The following is a 21412-nucleotide window of genomic DNA, read 5'->3' on the forward strand; positions in this document are numbered from 1 at the left end:
CATGTCCTTTTCTAAGATGTGGTACTTTGTGTTCCTTGTGTGCCTTTTTAGAATGTGTCTTGGAAAATGTACAATAAGGGTCCTGCAATAGACTTTATGAACAGTGCAGAAGATTTAACAATTTGTTTTATCTGCAAATTGTGTCAGGACTGACATTGCTGATTACTGACAATCCATCTGGCTTCTGGGTACTAGCTGTTATAAGCTGGAACACGAGACTAATTATCTCTCATACTGCTTATTCTGAATTCAGCAAACTCTCCTCCTCTTTGAAGATAGTCAGTAGGGCTTCCACCTTTACAAATGGTCAGTCCAGACTCAGAGCTCCTGAACCTCCCCATCTGTAACTGTTTTCATGTCCATTAAAGCCTTTGAGTCAAGTTTCAACTGACCTTCAGCCCTTCTTTGACAGAACTGAATTCATATCATCTTGTTTAAATTCAGGGTCATGTTTGGTGGTTCCTTTCTTTTTGGATTTATGGGTCTCCACACCCAGAATTTGAGGTATTACACTTTAGTAGGAAGAATACAGGTGTCACCAAGTGAGTAGAAACAGTAGCAGGCCACGTACTAGGTTTCATTTGTAAGGAGATAAAATGCAATAATAAAGGAGTTAAACTAAACCTGTATCAAATCGGTTAGGCCACACAGAGTACTTGGCACATTTCTGGTTGCCACAATTTAGGGGATTATCTTATGAAAAAAGGCAGAATGGATCAGGCCTGTATCTTTCAGAGTTTAGAAGCATCCCAGTCGCAAACCATTTTAACTCCCCCTCCCATTCCTCAGACGACATGTCCATCATGGGCCTCCTGCAGTGCCACAATGATGCCACCCGAAGGTTGCAGGAACAGCAACTCATATTCTGCTTGGGAACCCTGCAGCCCAATGGTATCAATGTGGATTTCACCAGCTTCAAAATCTCCCCTTCCCCCACCGCATCCCAAAACCAGCCCAGCTCGTACCAGTGATAATGGGAACTGCAGATGCTGGAGAATCCAAGATAACAAAGTGTGGAGCTGGATGTACACAGCAGGCCAAGCAGCATCTCAGGAGCACAACTTCTCCCAGCCAGCCTGACCTGTTCTTGCTCCCACCCCAAGCTGCACCTCCATTTCCTACCTACTAACCTCATCCCACCTCCTTGACCTGTCCATCTTCCCTGGACTAACCTATCCCCTCCCTACCTCCCCACCCATACTCTCCTCTCTACCTATCTTCTTTACTCTCCATCTTCGGTCCGCCTCCCCCTCTCTCCCTATTTATTCCAGAACCCTCACCCCATCCCCGTCTCTGAGGAAGGGGCTAGGCCTGAAACGTCAGCTTTTGTGCTCCTGAGATGCTGCTTGGCCTGCTGTGTTCATGCAACTCCACACTTTGTTATCGTTACAGTACAGCACAGGTCAGGCTAACTGAGCCTCTCAGAGCGTGGGAGGTGCTATATAAATGCAACATCTCGAACAAGGAGGGTCAATATCCGGGTATCGACAGCCGGGTTACTGTCGGTCACAGCATGTCACGTGACGGCACAATCGCCCTATCCTCATTGGACCGAGCTGCCACACGTAGTATGAGATGGTGCCACGACGCAGCGCAGTCGAACAACTACAACACCCAGAATCCAGTGCGGAGATGGCGCCTGCGCACTCGGAAGAAGACCCCGCACCGGAGGCGGGGCGAGAGAGCAACGCCGGCGCAGTGCCGCCGGACAGGGCGGAAGTGAAACCTTGCGCCGAGCGGAGCGAAGTGCGCATGTGCAATGGGCTGGACGCAGGCAGGAGGCGGCCCCAGGAGTCTGCGCGCAGGCGCGGTGCGACGGCTGGTTTGCGACGGCGGAGGTGGAGGGAGGAGGACGACGAGGAGGAGGCGGGCGGTGTAGGGCCTCCTATGGAGGAGGCTAAGGATCCCAGTGATTCCGGTATGGCGGGGCACGGCCCCGAAAACTGGCTGTCCGGTTGGGAGCGGCAGTGCCTGGAGGAGGATGAGAGGCAGGAGCCCGCGCCTGACAGCGGCCCTGGAGGAAGCGAGGCCGAGGCCCAGAGACAGCGGCTTTGGCTGTGCTTCCAGAACTCGGCCACCGCCATCGCCCAGCTCTACAAAGGTATCGGGGGGGAGGGAGAGACATCCGAGGGGCGATGGGGAGAGACACATTCTGTAGCCGGAGGTGTAGAGGTAACTGGGAGGCTGCGGAGAGAACAGAGACTTGGGGGGGGCAGAGAGCTAGGGAGGGGTAGTTGGAGGAGGGGGGGCAGAGACCTGGGGAGGGGTAATGGGGGGGGCAACAGAGACCTGGGGAGGGGTAGTTGGAGGGGGGGGCAGCAGAGACCTGGGGCGGGGTAGTTGGAGGGGGGGGCAGCAGAGACCTGGGGCGGGGTAATTGGAGGGGGGGGGGCAGCAGAGACCTGGGGCGGGGTAATTGGAGGGGGGGGGGCAGCAGAGACCTGGGGCGGGGTAATTGGAGGGGGGGGGGCAGCAGAGACCTGGGGCGGGGTAATTGGAGGGGGGGGGGCAGCAGAGACCTGGGGCGGGGTAATTGGAGGGGGGGGGGCAGCAGAGACCTGGGGCGGGGTAATTGGAGGGGGGGGGGGCAGCAGAGACCTGGGGCGGGGTAATTGGAGGGGGGGGCAGCAGAGACCTGGGGGGGGGGCAGCAGAGACCTGGGGCGGGGTAATTGGAGGGGGGGGCAGCAGAGACCTGGGGCGGGGTGTTTGGAGGGGGGAGCAGCAGAGACCTGGGGCGGGGTATTTGGAGGGGGGGGCAGCAGAGACCTGGGGCGGGGTGTTTGGAGGGGGGAGCAGCAGAGACCTGGGGCGGGGTATTTGGAGGGGGGAGCAGCAGAGCCCTGGGGAGGGGTATTTGGAGGGGGGAGCAGCAGAGCCCTGGGGAGGGGTATTTGGAGGGGGGAGCAGCAGAGCCCTGGGGAGGGGTATTTGGAGGGGGGAGCAGCAGAGCCCTGGGGTGGGGTATTTGGAGGGGGGGGGCAGCAGAGACGTGGGATGGGGTAATTGGAGGGGGGGGGCAGCAGAGGCCTCGGGAGGGGTAATTGGAGGGGGGGCAGAGACCTGGGGAGGGGTAATTGGGGGGAGGGCAGAGACGGGGGGTTGGGGTAATTGGAGAGGGGGGGGCAGCAGAGTCCTGGGGAGGAGTAATTGGAGGGGGGGGCAGCAGAGTCCTGGGGAGGGGTAATTGGAGGGGGGAAGACAGCAGAGTCCTGGGGAGGGGTAATTGGAGGGGGGGGGCAGAGACCTGGGGAGGGGGTATCTGGTGGGGAGGGGGGAGACAGACCTGTGGAGGGGGCGCAGAGACCTAGGGAGGGGTAATTGGAGGGGGGGGCAGCAGAGTCCTGGGGAGGGGTAATTGGAGGGGGGGGCAGCAGAGTCCTGGGGAGGGGTAATTGGAGGGGGGGGCAGCAGAGTCTTGGGGAGGAGTAATTGGAGGGGGGGGGCAGCAGAGTCCTGGGGAGGGGTAATTGGAGGGGGGAAGACAGCAGAGTCCTGGGGAGGGGTAATTGGAGGGGGGGGGCAGAGACCTGGGGAGGGGTAATTGGGGGGGGGAGCAGAGACCTGGGGAGGGGTAATTGAGGGGGCGGGCAGAGACCTGGGGAGGGGTATCTGGGGGGAGGGCAGAGACGGGGGGTTGGGGTAATTGGAGAGGGGGTGCAGAGACCTGGGGAAGGGTGTCTGGTGGGGTGGGGGGAGACAGACCTGTGGAGGGGGCGCAGAGACCTGGGGAGGGGTAATTGGAGGGGGGGGCAGCAGAGACCTGGAGTGGGGTAATTGGAGGGGGGGGGGGAAGCAGAGACCTGGGGAGGGGTAATTGGAGGGGGGGGGGAAGCAGAGACCTGGGATGGGGTAATTGGAGGGGGGGGGGAGAAGCAGAGACCTGGGGAGGGGTAATTGGAGGGGGGGGGGGAGAAGCAGAGACCTGGGGAGGGGTAATTGGAGGGGGGGGAGAAGCAGAGACCTGAGGAGGGGTAATTGGAGGGGGGGGAGAAGCAGAGACCTGAGGAGGGGTAATTGGAGGGGGGGGAGAAGCAGAGACCTGAGGAGGGGTAATTGGAGGGGGGGGAGAAGCAGAGACCTGAGGAGGGGTAATTGGAGGGGGGGGAGAAGCAGAGACCTGAGGAGGGGTAATTGGAGGGGGGGGAGAAGCAGAGACCTGGGGAGGGGTAATTGGAGGGGGGGGAGAAGCAGAGACCTGGGGAGGGGTAATTGGAGGGGGGGGAGAAGCAGAGACCTGGGGAGGGGTAATTGGAGGGGGGGGAGAAGCAGAGACCTGGGGAGGGGTAATTGGAGGGGGGGAAGCAGAGACCTGGGGAGGGGTAATTGGAGGGGGGGGCGCGGCAGAGACCTGGGGAGGGGTAATTGGAGGGGGGGGGGCGGCAGAGACCTGGGGAGGGGTAATTGGAGGGGGGGGGGCGGCAGAGACCTGGGGAGGGGTAATTGGAGGGGGGGGCCGGCGGCAGAGACCTGGGGAGGGGTAATTGGAGGGGGGGGCGGCAGAGACCTGGGGAGGGGTAATTGGAGGGGGGGGGGCGGCAGAGACCTGGGGAGGGGTAATTGGAGGGGGGGGGCGCAGAGACCTGGGGAGGGGTATCTGAGGGGAGAGGGCAGAGACGGGGGGTTGGGGTAATTGGACGGGGGGGGGGTGCAGAGACCTGGGGAGGGGTATCTGGTGGGGTGGTGGGAGACAGAGACCTGGGAGGGGGGGAGAGAGACCTGGGAGGGGGGGAGACAGACCTCGGGAGGGGTAATTGGAGGGTGTGCAGAGACCTGGGGAGGAGTAATTGGAGGGGGGGTGGGCAGAGACCTGGGGAAGGGTTTTGGGAGGTTGGGGGGGAACAGAGACCTGGGGAGGGGTAATTGGAGGGGGAGGGGCAGAGACCTGGGGAGGGGTAATTGGAGGGGGAGTGGCAGAGACCTGGGGAGGGGTAATTGGAGGGGGATGGGCAGAGACCTGGGGAGGGGTAATTGGAGGGGGATGGGCAGAGACCTGGGGAGGGGTAATTGGAGGGGGAGGGGTGGAGACCTGGGGAGGGTTAATTGGCGGGGCAGGGGCGGAGACCTGGGGAGGGGTAATTGGAGGGGGAGGGGTGGAGACCTGGTGGGGGTGAGAGAGAACTGAGACCTGGGGTGAGGGGTGGACGGACAGAGACCCGGTGGGGGTGCGGGGGGAGAGAGAACAGAGAGCTGGGGAGGGGTACCGGGGATGGGGGGGTGAACAGAGACCTGGGGAGGGGCATCGGGGTGGGGGGGGAAACAGAGACCTGGGGAGGGGTAATTGGCGGGGGGGGGGGAAATAGAGTCCTGGTGAGGGGTATCTGGGGGGGCAGAGACTGGGGGTTGGGGTATCGGGGCGGGGTGGAGAACAGAGATTGGTGGGGGAGGGGCGAAACCGAGACCTGGGGAGGGGCATCGGGGTTGGGGCGGACAGAGACTTGGGGAGGGGTAACTGGGGGGGTTGGGAGGCAGAGACCTGGAAGGGGGGGAGCGAGGAGGGACAGGTAACTGGAGGGGGGAGGGAGGCGAGGAGGGACAGGTAACTGGAGGGGGGAGGGAGGCGAGGAGGGACAGGTAACTGGAGGGGGGAGGGAGGCGAGGAGGGACAGGTAACTGGAGGGGGGAGGGAGGCGAGGAGGGACAGGTAACTGGAGGGGGGAGGGAGGCGAGGAGGGACAGGTAACTGGAGGGGGGAGGGAGGCGAGGAGGGACAGGTAACTGGAGGGGGGAGGGAGGCGAGGAGGGACAGGTAACTGGAGGGGGGAGGGAGGCGAGGAGGGACAGGTAACTGGAGGGGGGAGGGAGGCGAGGAGGGACAGGTAACTGGAGGGGGGAGGGAGGCGAGGAGGGACAGGTAACTGGAGGGGGGAGGGCGGCGAGGAGGGACAGGTAGCTGGAGGGGGGAGGACGGCGAGGAGGGACAGGTAGCTGGAGGGCACATAGAACATTACAGCACCGTACAGGCCCTTCGGCCCTCGATGTTGTGCCGACCTGTCATACCGATCTCAAGCCCACCTAACCTACACTATTCCATGTACATCCATATGCTTATCCAATGACGACTTAAATGTACCTAAAGTTGGCGAATCTACTACAGTTGCAGGCAAAGCGTTCCATTCCCTTACTACTCTCTGAGTAAAGAAACTACCTCTGACATCTGTCCTATATCTTTCACCACTCAATTTAAAGCTATGCCCCCTCGTGCTCACCGTCACCATCCTAGGAAAAAGGCTCTCCCTATCCACCCTATCTAACCCTCTGATTATTTTATATGTTTCAATTAAGTCACCTCTCAACCGTCTTCTCTCTAATGAAAACAGCCTCAAGTCCCTCAGCCTTTCCTCGTAAGATCTTCCCTCCATACCAGGCAACATCCTAGTAAATCTCCTCTGCACCCTTTCCAAAGCTTCCACATCCTTCTTATAACGCGGTGACCAGAACTGTACACAACACTCCCAAGTGCGGCCGCACCAGAGTTTTGTACAGCTTCACCATAACCTCTTGGTTCCGGGACTCGATCCCTCTATTAATAAAAGCTAAAACACTGTATGCCTTCTTAACAGCCCTGTCAACCTGGGTGGCAACTTTCAAGGATCTGTGTACATGGACACTGAGATCTCTCTGCTCATCTACACTACTAAGAATCTTACCATTAGCCCTGTACTTTGCTTTCCGGTTACTCCTACCAAAGTGCATCACCTCACTTGTCTGCATTAAACTCCATTTGCCACCTCTCTGCCCAGCTCTGCAGCTTATCTATGTCTCTCTGCAACCTACAGCATCCTTCGTCACTATCCACAACTCCACCGACCTTAGTGTCGTCTGCAAATTTACTAACCCATCCTTCTACGCCCTCATCCAGGTCGTTTATAAAAATGACAAACTGCAGTGGACCCAACACCAAACCTTGCGGTACACCACTAGTAACTGGTCTCCAGGATGAACATTTCCCATCAACTACCACCCTCTGTCTTCTTTCAGCAAGCCAATTTCCGATCCAAACTGCTATATCTCCCACAATCCCGTTCCTCCGCATTTTGTACAATAGCCTATTGTGGGGAACCTTATTGAATGCCTTGCTGAAATCCACGTACACCACATCAACCGGTTTATTCTCATCTACCTGTTTGGTCACCTTCTCAAAGAACTCAATAAGGTTTGTGAGGCACGACCTTCCCTTCACAAAACTGTGCTGACTATCCCTAATCAATTTATTCTTTTCTAGATGATAAATCCTATCCCTTATAACCTTTTCCAACACTTTACCAACAACTGAGGTAAGGCTCACTGGTCTATAATTACCAGGGTTGTCTCTACTCCCCTTCTTGAACAAGGGGAACCACATTTGCTATCCTCCAGTCATCTGGCACTATTCCTGTAGACAATGATGAGTTAAAGATCAATGCCAAAGGCTCAGCAATCTCCTCCCTGGCTTCCCAGACGATCCGAGGATAAATCCCATCTGGCCCAGGGGACTTATCTATCTTCACCTGCTGAAGGATTTCTAATACCTCTTCCTTGTGAAACTCAATCCCACCTAGTCTAGTAGCCTGTATCTCAGTATTCTCCTTGACAACATTGTCATTTTCTAGAGTAAATACTGTTGAAAAATATTCATTTAGCGCTTCCCCTATCTCATCTGACTCCACACACAACTTACCACTACTATTCTTGATTGGGCCTAATCTTACTTTCGTCATTCTTTTATTCCTTAAATACCTATAGAAAGCCTTAGGGTTTACCCTGATCCTATTTGCCAACAACTTCTCATGTCTCTTCCTGGCTCTTCTGAGCTCTATCTTTAGGTCTTTCCGGGCTACCTCGTAGCCTTCATGTGCCCTAACTGAGCCTTCACATCTCATCCTAACATAAGCCGCCGCCTTCCTCTTGACCAGAGATTCCACCTCCTTCGTAAACCACGGCTCCCGCACTCTACAGCTTCCTCCCTGCCTGACAGGTACATATTTATCTAGGACACACAGGAGCTTTTCCTTGAATAAGCTCCACATTTCTAATGTGCCCAACCCCTGCAGCTTCCTTCCCCATTCTATGCTCCCTAAATCTTGTCTAATCTCATCGTAATTGCCTTTCCCCCAGCTGTAACTCTTGCCCAGTGGTATACACCTATCCCTTTCCGTCACTAAAGTAAACATAACAGAATTGTATTTGCTATCACCAAAGTGCTCACCTACTTCCAAATCTAACACCTGGCCGGGCTCATTGCCCAGTACCAAATCTAATGTGGTTTTGCCCCTTGTTGGCCTATCTACATACTGTGTCAGGAAGCCCTCCTGCACACTCTGGACAAAAACTGACCCATCTATAGTACTCGAGTGTTCCCAGTCAATATCTGGAAAGTTGAAGTCCCCCATGACCGCTACCCTGTCTCTCTCACTCCTATCGAGAATCATCTTTGCTATCCTTTCCTCTACATCTCTGGAACTATTCGGAGGCCTATAGAAAACTCCCAACAGGGTGATGTCTCCTTTCCCGTTTCTAACCTCAGCTCATACTACCTCAGTTGATGAGTCCCCAAACATCCTTTCTGCAACTGTAATACTGTCCTTGACCAACAATGCCACACCTCCACCCCTTTTACCACCACCTCTGTGCTTACTGAAACATCTAAATCCTGGAACCTGCAACAACCATTCCTGTCCCTGCTCTATCCGTGCCTCTGAAATGAGGGAGAGGCGAGACAGGTGGCAGGGGGAGAGGCGAGACAGGTAACTGGGGGAGGCCGGGGGGAGAGGCAAGGCGAGACAGAGACCTTGGGGAGGGGGTAACTGGGGGAGGGGAGGGAGACAGAGACCTGGGGGTGGTGGTGGGAGAGACAGAGACCTGGGGGGACATTAAGTGGGGTGGAGGGGGGGGGGGCGCGAGACAGAGACCTGAGGGGGGGTCGGTTTGATAGAAAGAGGAGCAAGGCTGAGCGTTAGTGTGACCTGGGCAGGGGTAGAGGCAGGAGGTTGGGTGGTGTAGGGGAGATACCGGGGTGGGGGGTGTGGTGTCCGAGGTGAGAGAAGGGGGTGCAAGTAAAAAGAGACAGGAACTGAAACTCAGGGTGCTGTAAATTCTGTGTGAGGGTGGGGTGGGAGCTGAGGTTATAAAAGATGGAAGAGTTGAGTTAGGCAAGAGAGAGGAGATGGGCAGACAGCATGTGGGGAGAGATGTGGATAAGGCCGGTTGGAGGGGAATATCTACTCCTCTGCTTCAGGCATGGGAAGAGGCCATTCCACCCTTCACTGTGATCATAGATCAGCCACAATCTCCAAATTATCATCTTTATTCCATATGGAGACATTTAGCAAGTATCACAGTTTGATCTAATGACTTCACCTATTAGCAATGTGTTTTAGAAAAGTAGTGTTTTTAAATGAAGTTTGTTTGATTTTTGCATGATGGGGAGGCTGAATATTGACACATCATCTGGGTTGGAAGATGCCTCAGTTGACAGCAGCTCTTGACACTTTCCCTCAGTGAATCCTGGATTTTATATTCAGGAGTTGAAGCTGCACATGATCCCATGGTCTGTAACTACAGAGAGTGTGCCAAGCCAAAGTGGTGTTTGTCATCTGATGCACATAATATTAGATACAGTCATAGAATCATGGAATCCCTCTGAAGAACAGTTCTACCTGACCCATCTCCCACCCCCCACCCCCCCTCCCCCAAACATCCCTGACCCCACTCCATCAGTGAGATCAAGGCTGATTTAATCCCAATAACCTTTCACCATGTATAGTTGTCAATAATCTACCACACTTGCCTTCAAAATATTTGAGAATCCTTCTTCAGCTGTCTTTGAGAATGAAAGCTCCACAGACACTGAGACAAAATTTCTCTTGAGATGTATGGCCTTGACTTTGAAAGAGCAATTGTCTAATTTTGTGTGCAGTGTTCATTGTGCCACTCGGTCACCTTCCTCCTGCATACAGCCAGAGTTGGGGATGTTCCCTGGTGACTACACAATCATCAGCACCGTTCACAACTCCTTTTATACTAAAGCTGCCTGGGTCCAAGCACAACCAGGTCTGGACTACAACCATGTTTTGGCTGAATAATGTGAAATAATTTTGGCATTTGTGTGACATGAGTGACCATCTCCAATAAGAGAGAATCGTTATTGATATCGAATGGTATTACCATCACTGAATTCCCCCATTGTCAACATCCTGGGTGTTACCATCGATCAGACACGGAACTTGAGCCAGCCATACAAATACAGCATCTACAAGAACAGACCAGAGATTAAAAATCCTGCCCACCATCTGAGGCACAAGAGCAGGTCAGAAGCTATGGTGACTAACTCTAATTGGCATGATGTAACATCAAGGTATGGTTATACAATGCTGGTATGCCTGCTGATATCTAACATGGCTACATTACTGATTTGGTACCGGTCTGTCCTTACAACACTGGGGTACACTGCTTAGCAATTTTAAAAAAGTAACATCATATGATGTCTGTTGTCATATTTCTCTTACTTGGCTGACATGGTTCCTTGAGCTAATTTGAGAATGATGAATTTATTTGAATCTGGTTATTAACAATGATTTTATTTCAGTCCAGCTTTTTGTCTTAAGTTTCTTTATGTCTTTAAGGTTTCTTGCGGTAAGTTTCCATTTTGGAGTATTTTGGTACCGATGGACTGGTCGAGATTAAGTGTAATTGCTTTTAATCAGTATTGAGGGGAACTTTGCATTTTGCTTGAGGGATCCAATTTAAGAAATTACGTTGCCTCTTTCAGATCGTGTATATGAACAGCAGCTGGGTATTCAGAGCTTGTGGAAACCCTTCCAGGCAGCAGCCACTTCTGTGACTTGTCTCTATAAAGGTACATCACTGCTGTATCTCATTGTGAGTGTGGTTGACCAAACAGTGTCACATGGATCCAAATGGCTACTGGTTCCTCAGAGTTGAGTAGAATGTTTATGCTTGGGTTAAGTAACACGTTCTGCTTGAATGTCCAAGATTCGCACATTTTGAAAGGCATCATTTTTAGCCCTTTTATCAGTGGATCAAACTTTAAATAGACTGGCTAAAGGATTTTCATTGACAAGGCATCTCTCGTTCTCAGGAGGTCACTCAGTACTTCGTGGCCAACAGGTCACTGTTATGCTGCCAAGAACTGAGTCCAGGCCACAAGAAGTAAGGACTCATTTAAGACATTGAACCCAAAAATACCAGCTTTGTATTTGGACGAATCCTGCCACCACCAACAAAGCTGTGAATGAAATAATTAACCCTGCCGGCTCATTGCCTGGTGCTTCAAATTTTACAAAGGTAGCTGGGCAAGGGGAAATAAATTCACACTGCCATGCAGTCAAATTAGAAAAGAAATTGGGCCAGTTGTGCAAAAACAGCAGAGGTGACGTGAGGATCTGGAGTGTAGTAAAGGCACGTTCAGTTGAGGCATTCAGAAAAGTTGTTGGATTAGAATTTAACAAGGAACAGTGTGGTGGGTGACAGCTTTGACTGAAATGTTTACCTGATGCAAGCATGATGGACTGAATGGCCTGCCCTTGCCCTTGCAGTAAGCATTCTATGATTCTTATAGTCATGTTACAGGGCTGCCTGGGCATGATTTTTCAGATGCTTTCAGGCTGGTCCTTGGCTAGTGAGCTTTGATTTGAGTGTAAAAATAGCCTTCATTCCCACTCCCTTAAATCCAAGAGGACCAAACTTGAATGTTGTCCATTCATTATAAGCTCTGGTCTTGGTTTGACCAGCAGGATTGCAGGATGGATTTGCCTCTGACCAGTGTACCGTAGTACAAGGAGCCATTCCAGTTTGGGGAGTGGGCGCAGAGGGAAATATATGAATGTGTGTGGTGATGAGTAACACCATCATCCAGGGGAGCATTTAATGTTTTCTGCAGTTGTGACTGGCCGTTCTGAAGGTTGTATTGTCTGTCTGGTACCAGGGTGTCATGGTTGGAGAAGAGCTTTAAAGAGCAGGATCTATCTGTCATTGACCATTTTGAGCCAGTGACATTGGTCAAACCAGCAACTATTATTCTGCTAAGCAAGTTTGAGAAATTTGGTTTGAAGTTAATAAACAGAGCCTTGCATAACAATCACTGTGTTACTTAAACTACAGGCAAATGGCAGGAGGTTTAAACAGATTAGAGATTTAAATGTATAGTTCCAGTGTGAAAAGAGGGGACTGCAAGTGCCCAGTAGTGGACAAAGGTCATTGTGTGGGCTGCACAGCACAGATGCTAATCTGAGATATATCAATTTGTGCACCAAGCTTTAAGCTAAGAGCAGTGGGAAGAGTCAGGTAAAAAGATATTTAAAATCTTTTTTTAAAAAAGAAGTTTTTAAGTAAGTGAGAACAGTGTAGTGGTCTGCGGATATACTGGCAGAATTGGCCAGCAAGTGACAGTGTAACATCAATAATTTATCAGCAGGCTAGATCTGTACTTGTTAAAATAAAGCTCAGTCGTCTTCATCTGAATCAATGAAGCATTCAAAGTAAGGGACAAGCTACCAACAGAGCAAGAGATCAGAGGGTTCAATCAAGTTGCCAAGACACAGACATAGTTGCAAGCTGGGAAGTAAATAATCCAGGGTCCACAACATTGTTAAAATTCAGCCAGAGTGGAAAAGGGAAATGAGTCATGTTAATAGGATGAGATATACCAAGTTTAAAGAGGAGCCTGGAGTCAGAAGATTAGGGAGAATAATCAGTATGGGTGGAGATTAGGAATAAAAGATTAATTGTTCTCTAGCAGTAGTTTGAAAGCCTGGTAACAGTAGTTGAACTGTTAAATGAATCTGAAATATCTGGAGTTTCTAATAAAGGCAATGTAATTTTCATGGGGGATTTTAAACTTAAAATATACTGGACAATTGAACGGTGAATTTGTGGAATGCATTCACAACAGCTTCCGAGAACAGTATGTTATAGGACCAGCTCAGAATAAAGTTATTTTGGATCTAGTATTGTGTAACGGGTGGGCTTAATTCATAAAGCTGGGGAAAATTTAGTCAAGAATCTGTCTTAAAAACATTCACTTATTCTGCCCCATAGCCTGTCACCCTCCAGAAAAATTTTTCCTCACCTCCATCTAAAAGGCAGATGTTGTCATCTAACCTTTAAGTTCTCCTTATTCCTTCAGTCCCGTATCCATTCCATTAACAAGACCACCTCGCTCAAATTCTCCTATCAGCTCACCCCATCTCTGCCTTAGCTGCTGAAACTCTCATCTGTCTTTTTTATCTCTAGACTTAACTGTTCAATGCTGTCTCAGCCAGTCTTCTATCTTCCCTGTTATGAAAATGTAAAATAATCAAAATTTTGTTATTTGTGTCCTTGCAACAATCTTGTTGCTGGTCCAGCAAAATGTCACAATTCTCAACTGTGTTTTTGATCCACTCCAAAAACTTTTCTTCCTTTCATCCTCCACATTCTTATAATGTCCTCTAGATCTGTGACCTTCTGAGATCTCTCTGCTGATTCTGACCTCTTGTGCATCCCTTCTATTAATCTGTGCCCCATTAGCTGCCCTGTCTTCTATCTAAATGCTGGAATTTGTTTGCTTGCAATCCATTATCCCATCAGATTCTGTGGTATGGTGAATGATTAAACTCAGGATCTCTGGGCAGTCAACAATTTTGAATAACTGGATCGTACTTGGAATGCGATTGAATTGTCTAAAGGGATGGTTTTCATCTAAATAGTGATCTTGTGCTTGAATCTTATGGGTTGGGCTGTTTCCTTGTGCTGTGTTCTGTTTCAGGAATGTGGCACATGTATGTCTGTGTACTAAACTCAATTTTGTCTTTTGTCGTTTTAGATGCTGTGGTCCTTTTTAGAGAGTAGATTGAGTGGGCCTCAGCCATGTCACTCTCCTTGGTCTAACATTCACCTTTTCATCCTCAGATGGGCTCGAAGCCTATCGAGCGAGCTTGGATCTGGGCACGCAGGCAGGCTATCAGAGGAGAAACAAGGAAATGCTGGCTTGGGTGAAGAAGAGGAGACACATCATCCACCGAGAAGACCTGCTCAGCTTCTTGTGCAGGAAGTCACCCCCGTCCAGGAACAGCAGACTGGCACCTCGGCTAAACATTCCCTCCTCTGTGTTGGCACAGGAAGATTCAAACAGGACTGCTGAGGGTGACCTGCAGGCATTCACTGATGCCATTGCTGTGCATGGTAACTGAAAGATTATTTTGATTACTTTCTGACTGGTATCTGCTCACTTTCAGCTTTTTTTTTGAGGTGAGGTTATAAACTGAGGTTTGATATTTTGAAAATTAAAGCTGTTATTGATCCTCATGCCACTTCACCAGGTTCATTATTATCTGGTTTGTCCCCAAGAGCCTCACTGCACTTCGCCACCCCTAATCCAAGTTGAAAGCCTAACTCTGGCCTCCTATACATTAGCAGTCTGGTATTTCTGTCTTAATTTACTCCTAACAGTTCATTATTCTGTCGTCACTCTTGGACTCCCACCCTGCCTCCTCCACTTGGCACTACCTCTCTCCCTCCCTTTAGCCTCTTAAGAAGCTGTCAACATTTCTGGCCAGATCCTGACCTCCACCATATTGTCCATTTCTAGCCCCTCCACTGTCCATCAGAACCACATGGTGAAAATGGTTCATCAGAGCCAGATCAAAATCTGAGACAAGTATAAGGAAATGTTCTCTGACCTCCATTTCCTACTCAACAAGAAGTAATTATCAAATTACTTGTACCTAGCTGAAATGACCACTGTAAGCATGCATACATTACAATACCAACTCCATGACATTTCCTTGCAACATTGACCCTCATAGCTACCTGCTTTTAAATATTATTGACTGAAATGTTATTGATTGAAATGGTTATATATTTTAAATATTGCTTCACGACTATTGCAAGGGGACGTCTAGAGGATGGCTTCTGGCAGGATATGGAGATGAATGTTTTATCCAGAAGCTGATTATTTTTAAGCATGGGGTGAGGGAGAGTTTGGTACAGAGGGAACCAAATCCATTATCTTGCATCCCAAGTCTCCTGTGTCAGGCGGTGATGGGACTCAGGATTTCCCTCAGTAATACTCAGTGTGTGGCCATTGCTGATAGGAATAGAAAATAAGTCCTGGCCCTATTTCCCCGCAGTTTTTAGTGATGATCATGAGTTGCTGCACATTTTTTGATGTGACTGAGTGGCACACGTGATCAGCTGGAAGGACAGTGAAGAATCTCCCCCCTTCCCCCATGCTGCTCTCGCTCTCGCGCTGGCGTGTGCTCTCGCTCTCGCGCTGGCGTGTGCTCTCGCTCTCGCGCTGGCGTGTGCTCTCGCGCTGGCGTGTGCTCTCGCGCTGGCGTGTGCGCTCGCGCTGGCGTGTGCGCTCGCGCTGGCGTGTGCGCTCGCGCTGGCGTGTGCGCTCGCGCTGGCGTGTGCGCTCGCGCTGGCGTGTGCGCTCGCGCTGGCGTGTGCGCTCGCGCTGGCGTGTGCTCTCGCGCTCGCGCTGGCGTGTGCTCTCGCGCTCGCGCTGGCGTGTGCTCTCGCGCTCGCGCTGGCGTGTGCTCTCGCGCTCGCGCTGGCGTGTGCTCTCGCGCTCGCGCTGGCGTGTGCTCTCGCGCTCGCGCTGGCGTGTGCTCTCGCGCTCGCGCTGGCGTGTGCTCTCGCGCTCGCGCTGGCGTGTGCTCTCGCTCAGTGATGTGGTGAGTGGGTGGAGCGGAGGTGAAGCTGGGATCCCATCAATCCTTGCAGCCAACCACAGATCATTATTTACAAGTCTCCGTTGTGTTTTATAACGTTATGGTGGTGAGCTAGAGGAACTGTACAGAAGCTATTTGGCTCGTTATCTAAAGTAGTCTCAATATAATGCTACAGCCCCTTCTCTGTCCTCAGTCCTGCATCTCCCTACGTTTCAAATATTTATTAACTATCCCTGAAAAAAAATGCAGTGATCTTTGCTTTAACTGCAGTAAAAGACATGTAAAGAAATATTTCCTAACCTTTCTCTCTGTGACTATTCTGTAGTTTGTGTCCCCTCATCACCCCTGTTCCCCAACCAAAACCCTGCCCCACTGTCTATTTCTTAATTTTAAAAGCTCAGTTAACTCTCGCCTTAAATCTTTGCTGCCATGGAGGCAGCGTTAGTGTCTCCAGTCTGTGATAACTAAATCCTTCCCCTCACTGGTAATTCTGCACTGGAACCTTGCTATTGTTTTAACGTCCTCAGTAATGGCTCTCCCAGTATTATACAAAGTTATAGAACTAGCCTCACTTTGATTGTCTAATCACTTTGGCAGATGAATGGTTCACTTGTACAAATTGATCGTTGCTTATCAGTTGTTCACTGATCCGGGTTATAAACCACAAGATGGTGGTTTTAAGCTTTAACTCCCTGCCCCCCGTGTTTTGGGGATTATGTATTTGGCTCTTCTCTGTTCTCCCACACTTTTCTTTGGGATTGACTGATCCGTTGTGCTTCTGTGTTACAGAGCCCCGTCCTACACTCGGCTGCCTGAAGCCCACTGGTGTGTGTGTGTGTAGAGAGAGAGAGTAGAGCTGAGATTGATTGATAATGATTACTTCTGACTTGATGTACCTTTCCCCCTCCCCCACAGGCCTCAGTGGTGCTATGGCGAATGTCAGCGTGCGCTCAGCAGCACCCGGGTCCCCGACACATGGCGGCAGTAACTCCGCTTCGGTGCGCAGGCGTGGCAGCCTGCAGGATGTGGACTTAAACAGCTTTATAGCTGAAGAGATGGCTCACCATCTGGACAGCTCAAGGAAGCGGGCTCCGGCCCAATGCAGCGACGTCATCACTGAATCACCCAGTCACAAGCGAAGCCGAATGCTATGAAGAGGTGACAGAGCAACATCCTGGACAGCTGGAGGTAATCCTGCACTTCGGGCAGCCGGGCAGATGAAGCAGGGAATAGTATGAACCAAAAAAAAACACGTGTAAACTTTTGGCCAAACATTGGAGCAACTGTTTATGAAATAAAAACATATTGTGATTACTTCAATTTTGCCACATACTTGTACTTGAAAATGCAATATCAGAGTGGGTTTTTAAAGGGCATTGACAGTTTTGATCTAAGTATTGCCTGCATTCTGCATTACACGGCTTAGTTATGTATTTTCAATTTTCATTTTGTAATCTTTTTCTTTAGCACTTTATTTAACAGTCATTTTTGATAATTGTTTGTAATGAACTGTCTCCCAGTTACTTGACCCTCTGGATCTTGGTGCCTGTGCACTAGACTGTTTGCCTGCTTACTGACCTTATTGTGATTTATTGGTCTGTTTTGCATATGGGATATTTGGTCCTTAAATATAATGAGCGTTTTTCAAAGTTTTGTTATGGTCAGTGACCCAGGACTTGTGGGGCACTTGCGACTGATGGAACTTGATCCCTCTCTAGTGTCCCCATATGTTCTGAAATGGAAGGTTTAGAAAGTTAAGATGCAACACCAGCTTGTCTCCAAACGCCGTTTGTTTACCTGTTCCCCACAGAAAAATGAGACTAAACGTGCACGTACGCTTATTTTTAACAATGATTTTGCAACACTGTCCACCAGCATCTCTGTAGCAGGACAGCTGCATTCTGCCTGCTATTTCCACAGTTCCCCAGTATCTTCATTTAAACCACATTATGCTGATCTTGCCCCATTAAGACTAAACAATTTGTTCACGGCCTTTAAGGTTACAGCACATGACTGTTAAGGTCATCTGACTGTAGTGTGAGATTGTATTTGCTGACCATAATATTCTCCTCGCTTTGGGTCAAGTGATTGTGAAAGGGTTTCTGATGTTAATCATGCCTGTTTTGAATTGTGCAAAACTTTGAATTGTAATGTTCTGGCTAATCACAATTATGAATCCAGTAAATACTAAAGCAACAAATCTCTTCACAGTCTAATGTGTGTGTCTTTGACTGTCTGTTTGTCCACCAACTCCAAAACCTTTCAGTTAGAGATGTTGGTCTAGATCTGCTGTTGAGAGGTGATAGGCTGAAGATATTGCAGCTGAACCTTAGGACATGCTGACTGGGGGGGGAAAGGGATATCTGCTGAAACCGCCTAGTAAATTTAAACGCGTTGGCTGGTTTCTGTTGCTGCTGACAGGACATGAATACTGTATTGTACTGCTGTCAGTGACGAGCTGGCCGTACCCCCACAGAGCTGCTCCTCTTCTCTGGTCTTACCCTTGAAAGGCTGATCCATGAAACGTCACAGCGAGGATGGCATTCCTGCTGGGTGAGTGCAGAAAGAGATAGGGATGCACCAACAAATTTGATAAAGACAAGATTAAAGAATGCGTGCAGCATTCATGACCAAGTAAAGCAAAGTGAGAGCACAAGCTGGAATAAATAAATTTGCTGTTGTGGCTGCAAAATCACAAGGATTTGGCCTTGAACATTGAAGAACAGGAAGCAAGGTGAAGGTGAAGAGGTAGTAAAGGATGACATGCAGTTGTTAGAGATTACCTAGGTTCAGGAGATCAGAATAAAGATGAGGAATAGGAAAGAAATCATTAATGGGAGGTGTTGTTCAAACCCTTAAACAGTTCCTGCAATGTGGAACCCAGTATGCAAAAATAATTATTAGTTGCTGTGATGAAGGGAGTTTAATCAACACAATCTGACAAATCAGATTGGCAAAAGGATCCTGGGTGAGGAGTTCATAGAATGATTGAGATTGTGCTGCTGTAAGAAACTTTGTGGAACTGACCAGACAGCAGGTTACACTACCCTTGGCATGGTGTAATATAGCAGGAAGAATGAATGAGCTCTGAGTAAAGGCACGCCTATGTAGCAGCAACCAAAACATAGCTGATTTTTACTTTGAGTTTTGCAAGGAAAGAAATTTGGTGCAGGTCTGGTATTTTAAACCTAAATAAGGGCAAATATGGAGATGTGAAAGCTGCACTAGCTGTTGTGAAATAGCATTCTAGGCCAGAGAATAGATTGATAATGCAGAGAGAAGTATTTAAAGGGATATGTCAGCATAAGTGGACTCCTCATTCTGGGAGGACCAATGGTAAATGAATTTGGGGAAAGCATCGAGTGCAAATAGCATATAACTGCGACGGTGAGGAGCAATTCAGAACATGAAAAGAGCAGTCAATGACTAAGGTTCATGAGGAAGAAATTAGAAGAAGCTGACTAGGAATGTAAAACAGCCAGCAAGTGTTTCTAGAGGGGTATTTCAAAAAGAAAAGTAAAATACTTTGCTTCTGTGGAGAGAGGCAGTGGGAGGTTAATAGATCAGGAAATGGGGGATACAATAAATAGCTTCCTACTGTCTTTACTACAGAGGGTACAATAATCATTCTAGTAAAAGCGGTGAGGGAATGATGAACTTTAGTGAAATTAAGATCACAAGGGAAATGAAACTAAGCAAACCGATGGAGCTGTAGCCTAGCCTATCTCTGGGTTCAGATATCCATCATCATAAGCTCTTAGGAGGTGGCTAATGATGTAACAGATCTGTTGGTGTTAATTTTCCAAAATTAACAATTCAGGTAGTGTTCCGTCAGATTTTGGTGATGGCCTTTTGCTATTATTGCTAGACTGTTAATTCAGGGAACCAAATAATGTTTTGGAGACCTAGGTTCAAATCCTGCCATGGCAGATGGTGAAATTAAATTACCTGGGTCTCTGGATTAACAGTCCAGCAATAAACCACTAGGCCACCACTTTGCCCAGTTTATTGGCCAGTAAGGCATATTTAGTTAATGCATTTGTCAGACGATAGCCTCTTTGGCAGCTCAGGAGGTCATGCAATTGAGGCCGTCTCTGGGGAGCCGGGCAGTCGTGGTGGTACCTACAGGCTCTGTCACAGGACGTTAAATGTTCACTCTGTTTCTCTCCCCCAGCCCTGCTGAGTTTCTCTAGCACTGTTTTTGTTTTGGATTTACAGTATCTACAATTTTGTTTCATTTTCTGATATCTCCTCTAAACCTCCTGCCCCTTCCCTTAAATCTAAGCCCCCTAGTCATTGATCCCTCCATCAAGAGGAGAAGCTTTTCCAATCTACCCTGTCTATACCTCTTAGTTTTATACATTTCGGTCATGTCCCCTCTGCTCTAAGGAAAACAACCCTGGTCTGCACAGTCTCTCTTTGTAACTCAGACACTCCAGCACAGGTAATTTTTTGGTTCTCCAGCCCCACTTCTGTTTTTGTAACATCTTTGGTAAATCTTTGCACCCTCTCCAGTGCCTATAAGGTGGATTCCAGAACTGCACTTTATACTTTAACTGTGTCCAAACCAATGTTTTGGTGAGTGAGCAGGGAACATTGAGAGAGTGGGAAATGGTGTACGTTGAGTATGAGTGAGTGGAGCCAGTAACTTTTACACACTGTGCATTCCCATTCCTGGACCAGGACGAACCAATGGTAAAGAGAGGAGGTCAGGGGCTCGAGAATATTCCCAAGTTGTTTCCTACCTTTGCCTGCTCAAGATTCATTGAAAAAAAAACATAGCCTGAGGTTTAAGAAAATAATGCTCCCATTTGATCAGGTGGAATTTGCAGTTTTATTTTACTTTCAAGCTCAGATGGCATCTCCCATTTCTGTGTTCTACAATCAAAAACCATACAGCACAAGGAGGCCGTTCAGCCCATGACGTCTGTGTTGGTTCCTTGAAAGATCTGTTTGTTTAGTTCTGTTCTTTCCCTATTACCCTTTATCCAATTTCTTTCCAAAAGTAATGCCAGAATCTTTCCTCTGTGACAAAGCAGCAAGTGCCAATTCAACCCATTACTTTTTCGTCAATCTGACTTTGAAAGAGGAATGAGGGCACTGCCTTTCATAAACCCCTCTTTGATATTTTGGTTACCAAGATACGCTCAGGAAAATACTGTGCAGCACCTTGACGTTATGCACTGGGTATGATGGCAATGCAACTGATATTAAATATCAAGGAAATTTCCATGGGAACTGGAAAAGGCCACCATGATTGTGTGTAAACTAGAAAACCTCACTCACTCACTTCCTCACAGACAGACACACTCAGTCTCTCAAATACACACACGCGCACTCTCTCTCTCAAGTCTCTTGCACACATACACTCACGCACTTAGACGCATACTTGTGTACAAAATAATCAGAGGTGTAGATAGAGTGGACAGCCAGAGACCTTTTTTTGAGGGTGGACGTAGCTATCACAAGGGACATCGTTTTAAGGTGAGAGGTGGTAGATATCGGGGGGACGTCAGAGGTAGGTTCTTTACTCAGTGGTCGGAATGTGGAATGCATTGCTGGAGAGGACAGTGGAGTCGGCCTCATTAGGGGCATTTAAGTGGCTATTAGATAGGCATATGGATGATATTATAAGGTAGGGTTGGAGGTTAGATAAACCTTAGGATTAAGCTAAAAGTTCGGCACAGCATCGTGTTCTATCCTTTATACTCAAATACTCTGTCATACACGTGTGCACACTCAGATAGACACATTCTC

At 49.2% G+C, this 21412-nt stretch overlaps 1 protein-coding gene across 1 annotated transcript; it reads left to right on the forward strand.

The window, feature by feature from the left end:
• Positions 1-1809: 1809 nt before the first annotated feature.
• Positions 1810-17855, forward strand: LOC125463824 (HUWE1-associated protein modifying stress responses-like). The gene is made up of 4 exons (XM_048555576.2): positions 1810-2101; positions 10750-10836; positions 13890-14162; positions 16571-17855. Exons 1-4 carry the CDS (start codon positions 1888-1890, stop codon positions 16807-16809), a joined length of 813 nt encoding a protein of 270 aa, XP_048411533.1. The 5' UTR covers positions 1810-1887; the 3' UTR covers positions 16810-17855.
• Positions 17856-21412: the final 3557 nt, after the last annotated feature.

Source organism: Stegostoma tigrinum, chromosome 22, assembly GCF_030684315.1.
Source record: "Stegostoma tigrinum isolate sSteTig4 chromosome 22, sSteTig4.hap1, whole genome shotgun sequence".
Classification (NCBI taxonomy): domain Eukaryota; kingdom Metazoa; phylum Chordata; class Chondrichthyes; order Orectolobiformes; family Stegostomatidae; genus Stegostoma; species Stegostoma tigrinum.

Excerpts from the sequence above, each read along its gene's own strand:
- LOC125463824 (XM_048555576.2), top strand. The coding sequence starts at position 1,888 with ATGGAGGAGGCTAAGGATCCCAGTGATTCCGGTATGGCGGGGCACGGC. Across the intron at positions 2,102-10,749 it reads CATCGCCCAGCTCTACAAAG|ATCGTGTATATGAACAGCAG; the intron begins GTATCGGGGGGG and ends TGCCTCTTTCAG. Across the intron at positions 10,837-13,889 it reads TGTGACTTGTCTCTATAAAG|ATGGGCTCGAAGCCTATCGA; the intron begins GTACATCACTGC and ends TTTCATCCTCAG.